Genomic DNA, 14,556 nt, shown 5'->3' with positions numbered 1-14,556 from the left:
CAGGAGCTCCATCTCCTGCAGACCAGGTCCCTCCCTTGTGCCCATGTTTCTGGCATCTGGCCTTCAGAATGTCAGGACCCAGTGTGGGCAAGGTGAGGTGGACCCACTGCCCTCACAAGGACCATTTTACCCTTTCTCTGGCCATGATTATTGTGGGACAAATCCATGGAAGTGTTTGCGTAAAACAGTGAGTCTATTTAAATGGTGATTTATATGTTCCATGTATATCTTTCCTGACTGAGTGTTGGGGTGTCCCAGGATCACTTTGGAATGGGGAGGGTGACTGGCATGTTGGGCAGCTGATTTTGGTCTTGGTTTTTCAGTGAGAAGTCAAGGGATAGGGAAGAATAGGGATAATTTGCAGGAGCTGATCCCCCAGCCCCAGGTACCCAAGACCCACACCTTCCCTATGGGACATCCCAAGTTTTACATCTGACTTCCCTCTGTAAGGGTGCTGATGATTCATAACACCCTCAGGTACCAAGTTCCTGCAGCTAGCAGCACCCAAAGCACATACCATACCTGGCTTTATGCTTTACAGACACCCAGGATCTCATGGGTACCCAAGCCTTGCACCCAGATTTACCTGTAATGATGAGACCCAGCTCCTCCCCCATGGTTACCTAGTAGTTGGCTCCACTCTCCTCAGTACCTATGCCCAGGCATCAGCCAGAACCTGCACCAGGTTCCACGTGCCGTGGCAGTTTAGCAGTAATCCAGGCTGCCTCAAACTGCTCCCTAGCACTGTCTGGTTAGCACCTTCTGGCCCCTAGCACAAACTGCTGAGGTTTAATCATATAGAGTCCTTGCTACAAACATGCTGTGGGTCCAGGCTGCTCCCACAAGGCTTATAATCATACTTGGCTCCAGCTCCCAGAAGGGCTTTGGGAATAGCAATGCACCCCAAGAGCCTAGAGGCAGAGGCCTACAGGTATTGCCTCTACTTCTGCATTGAATGGGTCAAATACCAGGCAATATGTTTTCTGAATAAATCAGTCAGCATCAAGTGGCATCATTTGCCAAATGTACGTACTGGCTTATATTTGACCAGCTTGGTCTCTGAGTCTCAAAGGGAGCTTCAGCCATGTCCACAGATGCACATAAACTCACAAACACTGTGATATGTACATATTCCTCATCCCCAGAATCCCATGTGAATACACAGACCCACACAGCAAAACCCACAGCATCACAGCTCCATGCTAACATTGCCTTCCCATCCTAGTGAGGGACTGCCCTCCATGAAGGCCCCAGGACAGTGACTTCCACATATCCCTTTCTGTCCTGCTGTAGACTGTGAGCTCTCCTTCCCCAGAACCACTGTTTTTATTCTGTCGAAGGCTGATCCTCCCCTTTCATGCATCTCTGTTCGTCCTTGTCCCCAGTTTGTTTGACGTGTTAGATTATAGCCTATGGTGTGTAAATAATGTACATACAGTGAGAAAAGACTTCCGTATTGAGGTGTTTGAGGTATGGAACTGTAACAACTTCTAGTCATTCAGAACCTGTGATTTATGTGCCATTTTCTGTAAAGATATAAACAAAAAATAAAACTAAATTGGAATCCTGTGTACAAATCTGGTCACTTGTGTTCAGGAACAATGCCCTCCAGCTGGAACAGGTGTGGAGAAGGGCAATGGGGAGCATACTGTATGAGGGACTAGAAGAGCCTGGCTTGTTTGGGCTAGCAAAATGGAGGCTGAGAGGGAATGTAATTGCTGTCTATTAACACATCAAGGGATAAACATCAGAAAGAAAGAAGAGCTCTTTAAACTAATCAAATAGTGGTGACACAAAAACAAAAGGGAGTAAACTGCTCATGAATTCATTTAGGCTGGAAACAAAGAAAGTTTCTAATCACCAGAGCAGGTAGGTTTTCCAAGTGCCATTTAGTAACAGTAGTGGGGGCAAAAACCTAGTCAGTTTTAAGACAGAACTTGATCAGTATATGAAAAAAATCATATGATTAGGATGAGACTCAATGACCCAGGAGGTCCCTTCCAATCCTCTATTCCTAACAGTAACAGGGTTGGTGTCCCCTTGGTCAAAGGGGACCCAGCTAAGAGGCTGATGGCCCAGTGCATTGAATATGTGTATGCATCTGCGTGCCTGAGGTATTTGCATGCCCCCAAGCATGGCAAGTACCCATTACCTCCAGTAGTTATAAAAATTGTTCTCTTAAGACAACCAAGGAAGTAAAATAACATGTAGCTGCTCAGCAATTGCGCTGTGCCAGAGCCAATAGAACGGACAAATCCATTCCCCTGCCCACAGCCTGCAATTCCCAGCTGACTTCTAATGTGGCCCAATGAATTCTCAGTTCTGTAACATGCATGGAGGGAGTCTGGCCTCCCCTACAAGAAACTTGCTACAAATAAGGGTGCCCTGGGCCATGTGCTTTGACCATGGTTACCTGGGAGAGGTGTTCACGAGATGCATTTCCAACCTTCTTCCCAAATACTCAGCTTCATTTCAAACTAAAGGACAAACAGCAGTGTAGTTACTATCTAAGCACTGTGATGGAGGCTTGGAAGCTAAAGGGCTGGGTTTGGACTTTATAAGATTGCATAGTGCAGAATGTCCTCACCTCTAGTTCCATGTACGCACACACTCTTCTTCTAAGCTTTTACTATGCACATAACCATGGACGCCCCCTCCTCTTAATCACAATAGGAATACACACTTTGCATATCAATATACCTCTCACACATGCATGCTAGATAGGTGCATGCTTTTTACTTACACACTAAGATTTTTGCATATTACATACACATTTTGCAAAGGCCATGCTTCATTTAAATATACAAATCACACCTGCAATTCAATTCAGCAATACTGCATTGATATGACAAGCTATAGAAATGCTGCCAAAGTATAAAGCAAAAAAAGGGCAAATGTATCTGGTAGCAATAGCTACACTGGGCCAGATGGGTATTTCTAACTTCATAGGGAATTATAAACCTTAGTCTGTATGGTTCTCAATAAAGAGACAGTATGATAACCGACTGCTTCCAAAGTAATCAAGGGAGATTCCTTCTTCCCTTAGAAATTAGCCTGTGATCACATCTTAATTAACCTGCAGCTACGCATCGTGCATGTAAAAGTAGATAATGAGGGAACTCTTTGCCTTCTTCATAGAGTTTGGAACTTTGGATTCTATCTGGCACCCAAAACTGAACTCATTGGACTTGGGGGAAAAACATATGGTACCTTTAAATACAGTTATAAACAGCCCACATGGAAACAGAGGCCTTCAGCTGGGAAAGGTGGGATGATCTGAGCGCTTTCTCTCTCTCGCACATTGGTGCACAGGCAGAGGCTGCTGTGTCAAGAAGGGATTGCCAACCTAAAATGGGGAGAGCAAGAGTTTGCCTATCTTACAGGGCTGCTGCTGGCAGAGCTGTGCCCACAGAACTATGGTGGCAGAGCCCCCTAGTGGAGATGTGGCATATGGCAACAAACATTTTTAGCTCCTCCCCTTCCCCGAATGCCAGACGTTCTGCCAGCAGGAAAGGTTTGAGGTAGAAGAGGGAGTAGCTGATACCAGTCTCATGGGAGAGGAAGAAAGGAGCCTAGTGATACAGGGCATCTCTAGTCCTTCCTCTGGGACTGAAAATAGGTCACTGCTCCCTCTCCTTCTCCCTCCTTTCTGGCAACTCCAGGCTTGATGGGGGTGGGAATGAAAAACCCCTGGAGCTGCATCCCCACCTGGGTAAGTGGAAAAAAGGGACATCACTGTAGCTGTTCTTCCTGTGCCTCTTCAGATATAGCTGCTACCTGATCCCTCTGGCAGAAAGGCCTGAAAGGCAAAATTGTTGTAGGGGGTGGGGGCCAGGGGAATGGAAAGAAAGAATGACTGTAGAGGTTGGTGGGGAAAAATGATAATGGCTGGGCAGGGGCTTAGTAGCTCGTGGAGGGTGGGTAGATGGAGGCCTGGGGACATCAAAAGAGCTAGAACCCTGTGGTGTGGGAAAAAGCAGGGCATCCCCCCCCCCCCCCACACACCCACCCGATCAAAAGAGCAAGAACCCTGTGGTGTGGGGAAAAGCAGGGCACCCCCCCCCCCCCACACACACACACCCGGGGCTGGGCACAGAGTGCAAAAGCCAGCAAATAAACCAAAGAACAGATCTCATAAAAATCTGTCTTGGGGGAGTGGGTCTGACATGATTTTTTACTTATGCATATTGGCATGTTCTTTCAGCCGTCTGGATGGAGGCATTGGCTGTATCTGAGAGCACTCCCAGGAGCCGGGAGACATTCTTCAGACCACTTCTTCCCAGGCACGGAGCCTGTGCTCTTCTGAATGTAACCAGGCAGGAAATATTCCCATGCTGTGACCCAAAGAAGCCACTGGAGGTCACTGTTGCTCTTATGAAGAATAACTAACCCTGGCTCCTATGAGTAGATTGCTCATCTTCCTGACTTTTGCAGTCCTTCTTCCTCTAGTGCCTCAGCTTTTTTCCCTGCACTGCCTCAGCACAGAACCATAGCAGTTACTATCATTGTTGTATCTCTTCAAGACAGTAGAACCTGGGAGGTGCCCCAAAGGAGGCAGGCACAGCAGGCAGTGCTGCCTATCATGGTTGAGTAATATTGTCCCTCCTCTGGAGGCCTGTCCCTCCGGTGCACTCACTTGGCCTGGCCCCTCTGCCCTCTTTCACCTCCCCTTTCAGACACAGATTCACCTTCTCCATGATCCCCTTCTCACATTTCCCCATGCGCTGCCTTTAACCTGTCTGTATTTGGTATATCTGCTTGGGGCCCAACACTCTCTTCATTTGGGCAGCCTATACCCAGCTACTACCTTTCTCCAGCTCTGTCCTTGCACCCTGTGCCTTCCAGCCTGTTTCTTCCACCTCACTCCATCCCTTCCTCCCTCCCCTCATAATCACTTCTCCAGCATAAATTGCTAATATCAACAGAGCTTTGGACAAGTAACTGTGATTTCCCCGCCCCCTGCCCCCACTCCCCCCCACCCCCGCCCTTTCATTGTTCTAGCTATTGCTGCTGATCACTGCTTCCTGGATGCATCCTTGAGAGGTGTTGGGGAAGCTTCAGCCCAAATTACAGGAAGTACCAAGTAAGATGGTTTGGGGCTTTACTGCTCTGGAGCAGTCCTCTTTACCATAGGGGTATGGGTTGTTGCCAATATGTGTGGTACTGAACAGACAGATGTTCTTTCTCATTTGCTCTGACTCTTCTGTGCTCCCAGCACCCTCAGGACCATATTTGTCCTCTCCCCGTTTCATAGATTTAAGGCCAGAAGGGACCATGAGATCATCCAGTCTGACCTCCTGCATAGCCCAGACTGCAGAATTTCATTTACACCTAGAGAGAAGAAAATGGTTCTTCCTTCCCAATATCTCTGACGCCTACTCCAGATATTCCCAGCTGCTCCACACCTCAGGTTTCTCTTTCCTCTGTCTCCTACCATCCCTTCCATTCTGCAAGTCACCTCACTTTGGTTTTCCTGGTACAAAGACACTTTTAAATGCCCTCACAGGACATTTTTGCTCCTGTGTCTGATCCTGCTCCTTGTCTAGATGCTCCACTAACCCATGCCTCTGCTTCTTTTTCCCAAGTCCTGGAACAGCTCCCCTGGTCTTGCATTACTGATAGCTCTCCCCTTTGAAAGAAGTGACAATGCCAATAACTCAAACCATATGCAATATGTGATTGCATATACACTGATGCAATCACAGTATACATCTCAGTTATGTGGTAAGGCATAAATAGCAGTGAAAAGAAAGAAGAAGGTCCTTGCCCCAGGACACTTAGATAGACCACCAGATTAGACTCATGCTGCCTTGGATGACCAATCAAAGGTACAAACTCTAGTCAGCAAAGATTTCCTGTCAGCTCCTTCCTTTAGTGACTGGAAAACTTTATGAAAGAATATTTTAAAGGGGCTGTTGAGAAAGGTGAGGAAAACTGTCTGGAAGAAAAGAGAAGGGGTATTGTTCCAAGTAGAAAAGCCAGAACAGTTTTGAGATTGGAAGAAGAATCCAAGTGGAGCAAACAGGCATGGGGCATGAATGGGTACGATCAGTCCGCAGGGTGAACAGGGCTTTGTTCAACTTCTGAGAGTACAAGGTCAATTAATGTTGGGGCAAGGGGAGCATTTGTGCAGTGACACAGGCCAGTCTGAATCGTCTGTGGCTGGGCATACAGGCACCAGCCAAGGTTGGCTCCAGTTCAGGAGCCGCTGTCGGGACTCAGATTAGCATGAAGGTTATTCCAGTCAGTTTTTTCTATAGCCCACCCCTTTCCCCTCCCTTAAAAGGGATTGGATTTCTTTTGCTCATATTTGGGAGAGAAGAAAGACTGTGTGAGGAGGCAAGGGACCACCTCTGGAGCTCTCTGGCTGAGTGTAAGTTTGTAATTTGATGGTCAGAGAGGGGCACAGCTAACACAGCAACTCCTGCCCCCTCAGGGGCAAAACAACAGGTCCTAGCTTGTGCCTTATGCACAAAGGAGAAGTAGAAGTTCCTGAAGACCACTTCTAGCTGAGAAGCTTTTCTGCGCTCGAATCATGGCCTGGCTGCTGCCCAGGCGTTGCTACCTAAAAGTCTGTTCTCAGACCTCTAGAGGCCCTTTTTTGTCCAGCATAGTGCGAGCCTGGAGCGGTGGGCCCCTGACAGCATATATGCCAGAAGCTGTTTCCTTTCCTGGATCAAAGAACCACCAGGGCCTTTACAGGATGTCAGTGGAGCAAGTGGATACATTCTGGGGGACACTAGGACGGAACCGACTCACATGGATCAGCCCCTTTCACTCTGTCCAGGACTGTAACCTAGAGCAGGGCTGGGTTGCCTGGTTCCTGGGAGGACAACTGAATGTAGCAGGTAAGTTGGAAGCCATAACCCCCTGTCTGTCCTCTGGCTTGCTGGGGAATCTGCCTGATCCCTGCCTCTTAGGGTGGATCCTTTTCACTGCCTCTGAAATGCTGTGAGTCTGTTTCTGGGACTGAAAACATAGACTCCTCCCTTTACCGAGTAGCTAGGGAGCACTTTATGGCAGTATTAGATTCCTGGTTGTTGACCCTTTCTTGGATGAAGCTAATTGTATGCACAGAAATCCTAAACAGGGGGAGGAAGAGTTTGACAACCAGCACCCAAGCAGCTGGGGGAGAGTAAGGGAAAAGAATGTAAGTGGGTAATAGCACTTCCCACTGAGTCCTGAGTTTTCCTGTTGGGTTTTCTCCAAGTCCTCATTGCAAGTAAATCCATGGCCTGTTCAGAGGTGCCTTCAGTGAAATGCTTTCACTAGGAAGAAACTGGGACTAGATAAAGCACATTCTGGTAAATTGTGAGGAATGAAGAACATCTCTTTAGATCCAGCTACAAGCTTAGCTTTTGGGAATGTGTTCTGATTGGCTGTGTAAGATTTGTAGTAGGTGTGTAAGAATGTGATTGGCTTGATGGGGATGAGCATATATCTAGTAATGATTGAGCAACTGCATTTGGATGGTCATGCACTGGGGCGTTTTCTGCACTCACAAGCTAATCATCATTGGGTCTGATTAGTACCCTTTCCTGAGAGCCACCTAAGAAAATTTAAGTGCTAGTGGCATTATGACTCAGTAAGTGATTCCCTCTGATTCGTTATTGCTGAGTGCTTCTTCACACTGCTAAATAACAGCATTGCCAACTCTAAATACTCAGGAAGCATAACTTAGGGATCTTTTTATTTGCCCTCTGGGTTTGAGGCTTTACAGTTCACATTTTCAACCTTTTCTTTACAACTTTGAGAGCTAGAAACTTTCTTTATAATGAAAGTGGAGATTCCCACATGATCTCTGGGCTTCAAGAGCTGTGGTATTAAAGAAAAACATCAAATGTAGCTGAGGCTCCCTATAAAATTGCAAATAGTAGCAGCACTGAGGAAAGGGAGGGTTACTTCAGTCAGAGAAACTTGCTTTGGGAGATTACTTCAAAAGTCTTCACCACTTGGAGTCTGCAAAATTCCCTGGGACTCATTGCCCTGGTTCTGTCCCATCTCAGGTGACTGCATTCTGCTTCTCTCTATTCCCTCCAGAGATGGTCATTTCCTGTCCTAAACATCTCCTATGGAGTGTTGTTACACAGCTGCCTCAGCCCACTACAGAGGCAGGTACTTTCTAGTGGTAGGTGAAGCGATAACTGTGGATCTCTTCTTTGCCACACAGAACTCCTGTAAGAATTACTGAGTTAATATTTATGAGGCACTTTAAACATTTCTTATGAAAAAAAGTGGAGAGCATCACTATCACTTTCTGTTTAGTTCTGTTCAGTTGGTAGTAGTTTCTGTTCAGAAACATATTGATGGACAGTGTGGCTGAGCTGTTTGTGAGGGTGATGGACATGAACCTGGAGAGGTTAAAGGTGTGGGCATGGGGCTGGGATAGTGTCTATGATCTGAAGATTGGTCCAGCAGTGATGTGGGATAGGACCAGAAGAATACCAAGCTAACTAGCAGGCAGTGCCCCCCACTCCCTGAGCCCAGATTGTAATCAGAGAACAGAGGTACCAGCGCTGGCCTTACATGGGTCAGTGAGGTGGAAGACCCTATAAACAGGTGATCCTGGTCAATATTCTGTTTCAGTGAATTGTTTGGATCGACATGTCCACAGAGCTCCGAACAAAGTGGCCCTGATCTGGGAGAAAGATGAACCTGGGAAAGAGGTCCAGATTACATACCGGTCAGTATAGAGAGAGAGAGAGAGAGGGAGTGTGTGTGTGTGTGTGTGTGTGTGTGTGTGTGTGTGTGTGTGTGTGTGTGGTGCATGCAGTAGAGGAATCTGGTTGCACTCAGCTCACTTGTGGCAGGTGACAAAGGCACAGTGATTCCCATGTACTGTGAGCATGTGACAGCACTCAGAAAATCAGCAGTGGTTGTGTTGCGGCCTTGCAGGACTGATGAAGGGGAATCCCAGACCTGGGACAACTTTCTTGCAGTGACCAGCCCCAGCCTCCTTTGGGCAGGCAGAAAGTGACAGCAGTTAACAGCATAGCAGCATTTTTGTGTAAGCACAGCAAGCCCTCAGGCTGCAGCAGAGGTAGAACCAGGAGGGCTTCCCCATGCCCCATGTTCCACATATGCATACCCCAGCAATAACGTAATGTTCCCAGTGCTCCATCTAGTCCAGTGTCCAGTCTTTGACATTGGACAAGAAGAAGGTATCAGACACCCCATAATGGAATAGTTGCCCAATAAGGAAGCTCTGGCTTAACTCTCCACACTCTCAGTTAGCTGGAAATTAGTTATGTTGGTCTTTTAATGGGTGCCACCTCTTCTGCTTCTCAATGAACTGTCTGGATTGGCATGTTCACAGTTCTTCCCATTAGGAACTGATCTAGAGGAAGATTAGGATGTAAGGGAACCTCAGCTGTTCATTTCCAGCTCTAAGGTGGGGTAATAGGGATGTTCCCGCTAGCCATTGCAATTCACCTCCAATTACAAAGTGATTTCTTTGGACAGGGAACTATTGGAGTTGACATGCCGATTGGGAAACACCTTGAAACGGCAGGGAGTGAAGAAAGGTGACCGGGTCACTATCTACATGCCCCCATGCCCTCTGGCTGTGGCAAGCATGCTTGCATGTGCCCGGATAGGAGCCATACACATGCTGGTATTTGCTGGATTCAGCGCTGAGGCTCTAGCTGACAGAATCCAGGATGGTAAGAGTTGCCTTTTAGGCAGGACATGTCCTTTCATCTTTTCCTCTTTGGGAACAATAGTGATTCCTGTTTGACCAATGAGGCTTACAGTGACTGTACACAAAGTTCCCAGGCACTGAGGCTGTCCTTGGCCAACTCCTTGCCGAGGGGTCAGGTTGGGGATTTAGGGCTGAATCATATGCTCACTCAGAGAACTTGTAAACTCACCTCCAAGCCGTAGCTTCAGAGCCACCTCACCAGAAAAGCTGGTTTAGAAAATAAAAACAGTTGTTAGGAAGCTAATTGAGGAACAGTCTGCAAAGCCTCACAGAGCTCATTCATGACTGCTAGTTGGTGTGGATAGACATGGAAGGAGCAGCAGGGGACATTCAGCATCTATACTTGCAGAAGCTCCCTAGCCCTAAGCAGAGTTCAGCAATAGCACTTGTTGCCCAAGACTGCCAGAATCCTTCTCAATAGCTGACCTTTTCATGGCAAGACACCCACCCATCAGGGATGATAGAGGAGTCCTGCCTTACTTCAGAGGTGGGAGGAGAGGACTAGATCCTCCCTAAAGCAAGGACATGCACTAGAGGGCCCACCAGAAGCCTCTTTTCAGTCAGTGGGCTCTGGGCCTGGCTGCATCAAACCCAGAATTGTTAAAGTAGGAGTATCTGGGGTCTTCTTTTGGTGGGGGTGTGTTCTCTGCCTCAGGAATGGAAGCCAGGCAGTGAAATCCTGCCACGCCTAGGGTTGTATGTTACCTTGCTGCAAACATTCCTGAAAGAGGGAGAATGTCACTGCTCTTGTTTAAAGAGAGGTCGTGAAAAAAAAGAGCAGTTTGGGCCCGGGGGGGAGGGGGGAGGAGGGGGTTGGAGAAAGAAAAATGAAAGTGGAGCAGGGAAGGATTTAGGCCATGGCATCAAAGTGATAGAGACATGGTGAGAATGACACATGGCAAGAGAGCACCCTCAGCTGGGCAGAAGAGAAGGCCTGGCAGCACTGCTATTAGTTTTCTCCTTTTTGTCCTCTCCAGCTCAATCAGAGACAGTGATCACAGTAAATCAGGGGCTCCGAGGGGGTCGGGTTACTGAGCTGAAGCAGACAGTGGACCAGGCTGTGAAATGGTGCCCGAAGGTGAAACGAGTTCTGGTTTCCATGAGGACCGAGCAAAAGGTTCCCATGTCAGACCTGGATGTGCCGCTGGATGAGGTGAGATGTTCTATGGAGCTACTACTATATCCCTCCCTCTCCTCCCAGGAAGGACATGTACCCTATGGCTAGGGGCAGGCATTCAAAAAGCCTGAACCTGAATTGATTCAATCTTTGCAGGTTAGTCTAACCTGCCTAGGCTGAACCGGTTTGTAACCGGAAAGACATCCCCTCTGGACTGAAGAAATGCAGGCACATGCCTGCAGTGGCTCAGGTTAGAAGCTGGGGGTGGGGGGAATGCTAGAGCAGCCCACCCTTCCCTTCAACACTGCTGAGCTGAGGGGGACATGGTCAGGCCCCAGCAGGACGCTCTGATTAGGGAGGGTCCCCACCCCCACCCCTGCTGCAAGGGAGCCAGCAGGGAGTAACACAGCATTTAGCACCCCATCAAGAAAACAAAAGCCTCTCTCATTAGTTCAAGCTCTTAAACAATTTTTTCCAAGGAAGGAAGGGAGGGACATTACCAGCTGACCTGTTAATTAGCTCCAAAAAGCCCTAAGCAGACACTGTCCTGTCTGCCTTACACAGACATCTCCACATGCTAGAGAGGGGAAGGGGGTATCCCTGCTTGAGGGTGGTGGGAGAGTAGGGAGCAAATGGAAGCTAGGGAGATGTTGCTGTGCCTGCAATCTCTGCCAGAGCTCCAGCAAGGGAGCAGAGGGGAGGGGCCAGCTCTGCTGTGGAGCAGAGAGCCCAGCCCAGAGCTGTACAGCATCTGGGATGCCAGGGGACTCTGGTTGAAGTTAAACCAGGAAGGGGTCTGGGACAGACATTGCATAAACTGGTTTGACTCAGATCAGGTAAGTCTGATACTACGTTCAACCAGGTTTATCTCAAACTAGTTTCAGGCATTTTCAAACTGGTTTATGTGTACTGAAAGTCTGTTCTGTTACAGGCTTAAACCAGTTTCTGATCACTTAAATCGGTTTATGGGTAATGTCTATCTCTAGCCTATGGGATCATGTCGGAGTCAGAACCTTGTTTTATACTGGGATGAATTAGGGATGTTGTTCTGTGGTAAAAACATGCATTAGGGTCTGGCATGAATGATCTAAAGGTTATTGCTCAGGCAAAGACCTGTCCCAAGAGCTATTACTCTGCTCTCTGGAAAGGATCATGAATGCAAGAAATGCTTTGTGCGGTGATAGTTCTGTGTGCTGTTGTGGTGGCAGTACTAATGAGAGCCTGTGGGAGTATAGGTAAGGTCTTGAAAACTCTGCTCCGGCACCAGAATCCTGCTGTGAAGCTGCTACTGTTGTTGGTCTCCCAGGTTTAGAGATGGGCCCAACCTAGGTATCTCTGGCCAGTCAGTCTAGCCACTTGGGCCTGTGGAAGTATCAAAACTCAAGGGCTGCCTATGGCACCTGGGCTTCTAGGCAGTCTCCCACCCAAGCAGTAGTTACTCCCAAGACTGTTTAGGTTCTAAAATCAAGTGAGATCAAGTATATCTAGTCTGTAAGGCCAGTTCTGAAGCACTCACTGCCATTCTGGTCTGGGCTCCCCACATGGCTCTTGCCATGCACCTCACTCCTGTGCTGTAGCTTCCCCTGCTAGACCACCTCTGAGCTCCCCATAAACACGGCTTTCCTCAGGTGCCTTGCCTGACCTGCAGCACCTCTGCCCCCCCAGGTGGGGGGCCACAAACACATCTGCTGACTCCAATTAGAATATCAGTGCTATGCAGAGTATAGGCAGTGATGTGGTTGGGGAAACATGGGTGCTCTAACTCCATCATAGGCAGCATCCACTGGCAGAATACTTTATCCCCCTGGACACTCCATCACTGACCTAAGTATGGCAGTTCTCAGACAGCAAACTTTTGAAAACAGATTTGACCAGGAAATTGGAGAACAAGAAATCACCCCCAGACTGTGTTGTGTTAAGTATGGTTTAATCAGGGACTACAGGATTCTTATCTTATTACTCATCTTATCTTGTGACTCCTTTGTTCCTATAGGTTTACTGCTTGCTTGTTTGCTTCTCCCAGCACTGCATCCTTCTCCCTCCCCACCCTTCTTTGTCTTTTGTATCTTCTCTCTCCTTCTTACACTTTCTGCAGTTCTTTCACAGGCTCTGATGAAATGAGCTCTAGCTCATGAAAACTTGTGCTAGATCTATTTGTACCTTATAGACTACTTAGCTAGTCTATAAGGTGCAAACACACACACACACCCCCTCCTATATATTTAACCTTTGGATACAAATCTCCCCTGCCTTCAGAGTACCAGCTAAATAGTCTCTCAGCATCAAGTAATGGTCAACCTCAGTGCTGATTCTTTCTGCAGGGGTGTAATTATGTCATAACATTTCTATTACTTCCATTATGTTCTAACCAGAGCTGAGCTAAAAAGTGTTTCAAAAGAATTCTGTGATGGTCAGAGAACTAACTGTGTGCAAATAGCCTCTTCTTACTTAGTAGAGCTTTTCCGTGGTTGGGTTCAGGGTCAGAGCTGCTGACTAATGACCAAGCTAAAGTGATTACCACTTCTTCCTGTTGCTTAGTCTGCAGAGACACTGCAGCCCTGGGAAAAAGGAACTGGATTTTATTTTGGGTAGTGCATTAGCAGAATGGTTAATTAGGCCTTTATAGTGGGTTATGATGCCTGTGTCGGAAATAGCTCAACCAGAGGGAGTGTGTGGTACCAGCAGTTCAGAACAAAAAAAATCATCACATTACCAGGAAATAAAATACACCTAACCTAACAAGAGTGAATTAGTAATCAAAGGGTGGGACACTGGAGTGCCATTTAATACTGAATTTTCAGGGTGTCTCTTCTTTCTAGAGTGGTATGACTATAGAGAAGGTAAGCCTTACTGAACAAAGAGTAGCAGGGAATTCAGTGGTTTAAGTACAAGTTGAGGTTGTTTAAGTATAAACAGTCAAAAAGTATGAGGCTAAATTGATTCAGTCTTTGCAGGTTAGTCTAAAATACAGAAATTAAGCTGGGAAACAACTAGACAAACATTCACTTTTGATTCAGAAAATGCAGTCTCATACCTGCAGTGGCTTAAGCCAGAAGAAGCCAAGCGGGGCACTGAAGCACATAGCCAGCATGGGCTGTGCATTCATTTCCTCTTCCTATTGCCCCTGAAGTCTGTGAGATTTGAAGTCTGGAATCACAGCAGCAGGATTCTTCAAAGTTGCTCATCACTTCCTCTTCCTGCTTCCAGGTGCCTTTGGGACTTGTAGGCCACAGTCACAGCCAGTAGTAAGTTTTTAGCAGGGCAACTCTGCTCTGTACTTGGGAAAGGGAAGTTTAGCTCTCCTCCCTGGTCCCAGACCCCAGCCAGGATTTGCCTGGCTACCACCCCAACCCTTCTCTGCTGGAGTAAATAGCCCAGCCCAGCCTAGGGCTGGAAAGCATGTTGGGATGCTGGGGGATTGTGATTGATCTTGAACCAGGAAGGGGTCTGGGATAGAAGTCTCATAAACCAGTTTGACCCAAATCTCATAGATTTCATAGACATTAGGGCTGGAAGGGACCCCGGAAGATCATCGAGTCCAGCCCCCTGCCCAAAGGGCAGGAAGTCAGCTGGGGTCATAGGATCCCAGCAAGATAAGCATCCAGTTTGCTCTTGAAGGTGTTCAATGTGGGCGCTTGAACCACCTCCGGTGGCAGGCTGTTCCAGACCTTGGGGGCTCGGACAGTAAAGAAATTCTTCCTTATGTCCAGCCTGAAACGGTCTTGTAGTAGTTTATGAC

General features: G+C 47.5%; 1 protein-coding gene across 1 annotated transcript in view; it reads left to right on the top strand.

Moving 5' to 3' along the window:
* Window positions 1-6,337: 6,337 nt before the first annotated feature.
* Window positions 6,338-14,556, top strand: part of LOC102387058 (acetyl-coenzyme A synthetase 2-like, mitochondrial) — a 20,081-nt gene continuing 11,862 nt past the window's right edge. Inside the window, exons 1-4 of the mRNA XM_025201215.1 lie at window positions 6,338-6,848; window positions 8,587-8,683; window positions 9,463-9,662; window positions 10,678-10,853. Of these exons, the coding sequence (XP_025057000.1) occupies window positions 6,536-6,848; window positions 8,587-8,683; window positions 9,463-9,662; window positions 10,678-10,853 (786 nt within the window). The 5' untranslated portion in view covers window positions 6,338-6,535. The remainder of the gene's footprint in view (window positions 6,849-8,586; window positions 8,684-9,462; window positions 9,663-10,677; window positions 10,854-14,556) is intronic.

Source organism: Alligator sinensis, unplaced genomic scaffold, assembly GCF_000455745.1.
Source record: "Alligator sinensis unplaced genomic scaffold, ASM45574v1 scaffold280_1, whole genome shotgun sequence".
NCBI classification, from domain to species: Eukaryota; Metazoa; Chordata; order Crocodylia; family Alligatoridae; genus Alligator; species Alligator sinensis.
This window is presented reverse-complemented; position numbering and strand designations above follow the sequence as displayed.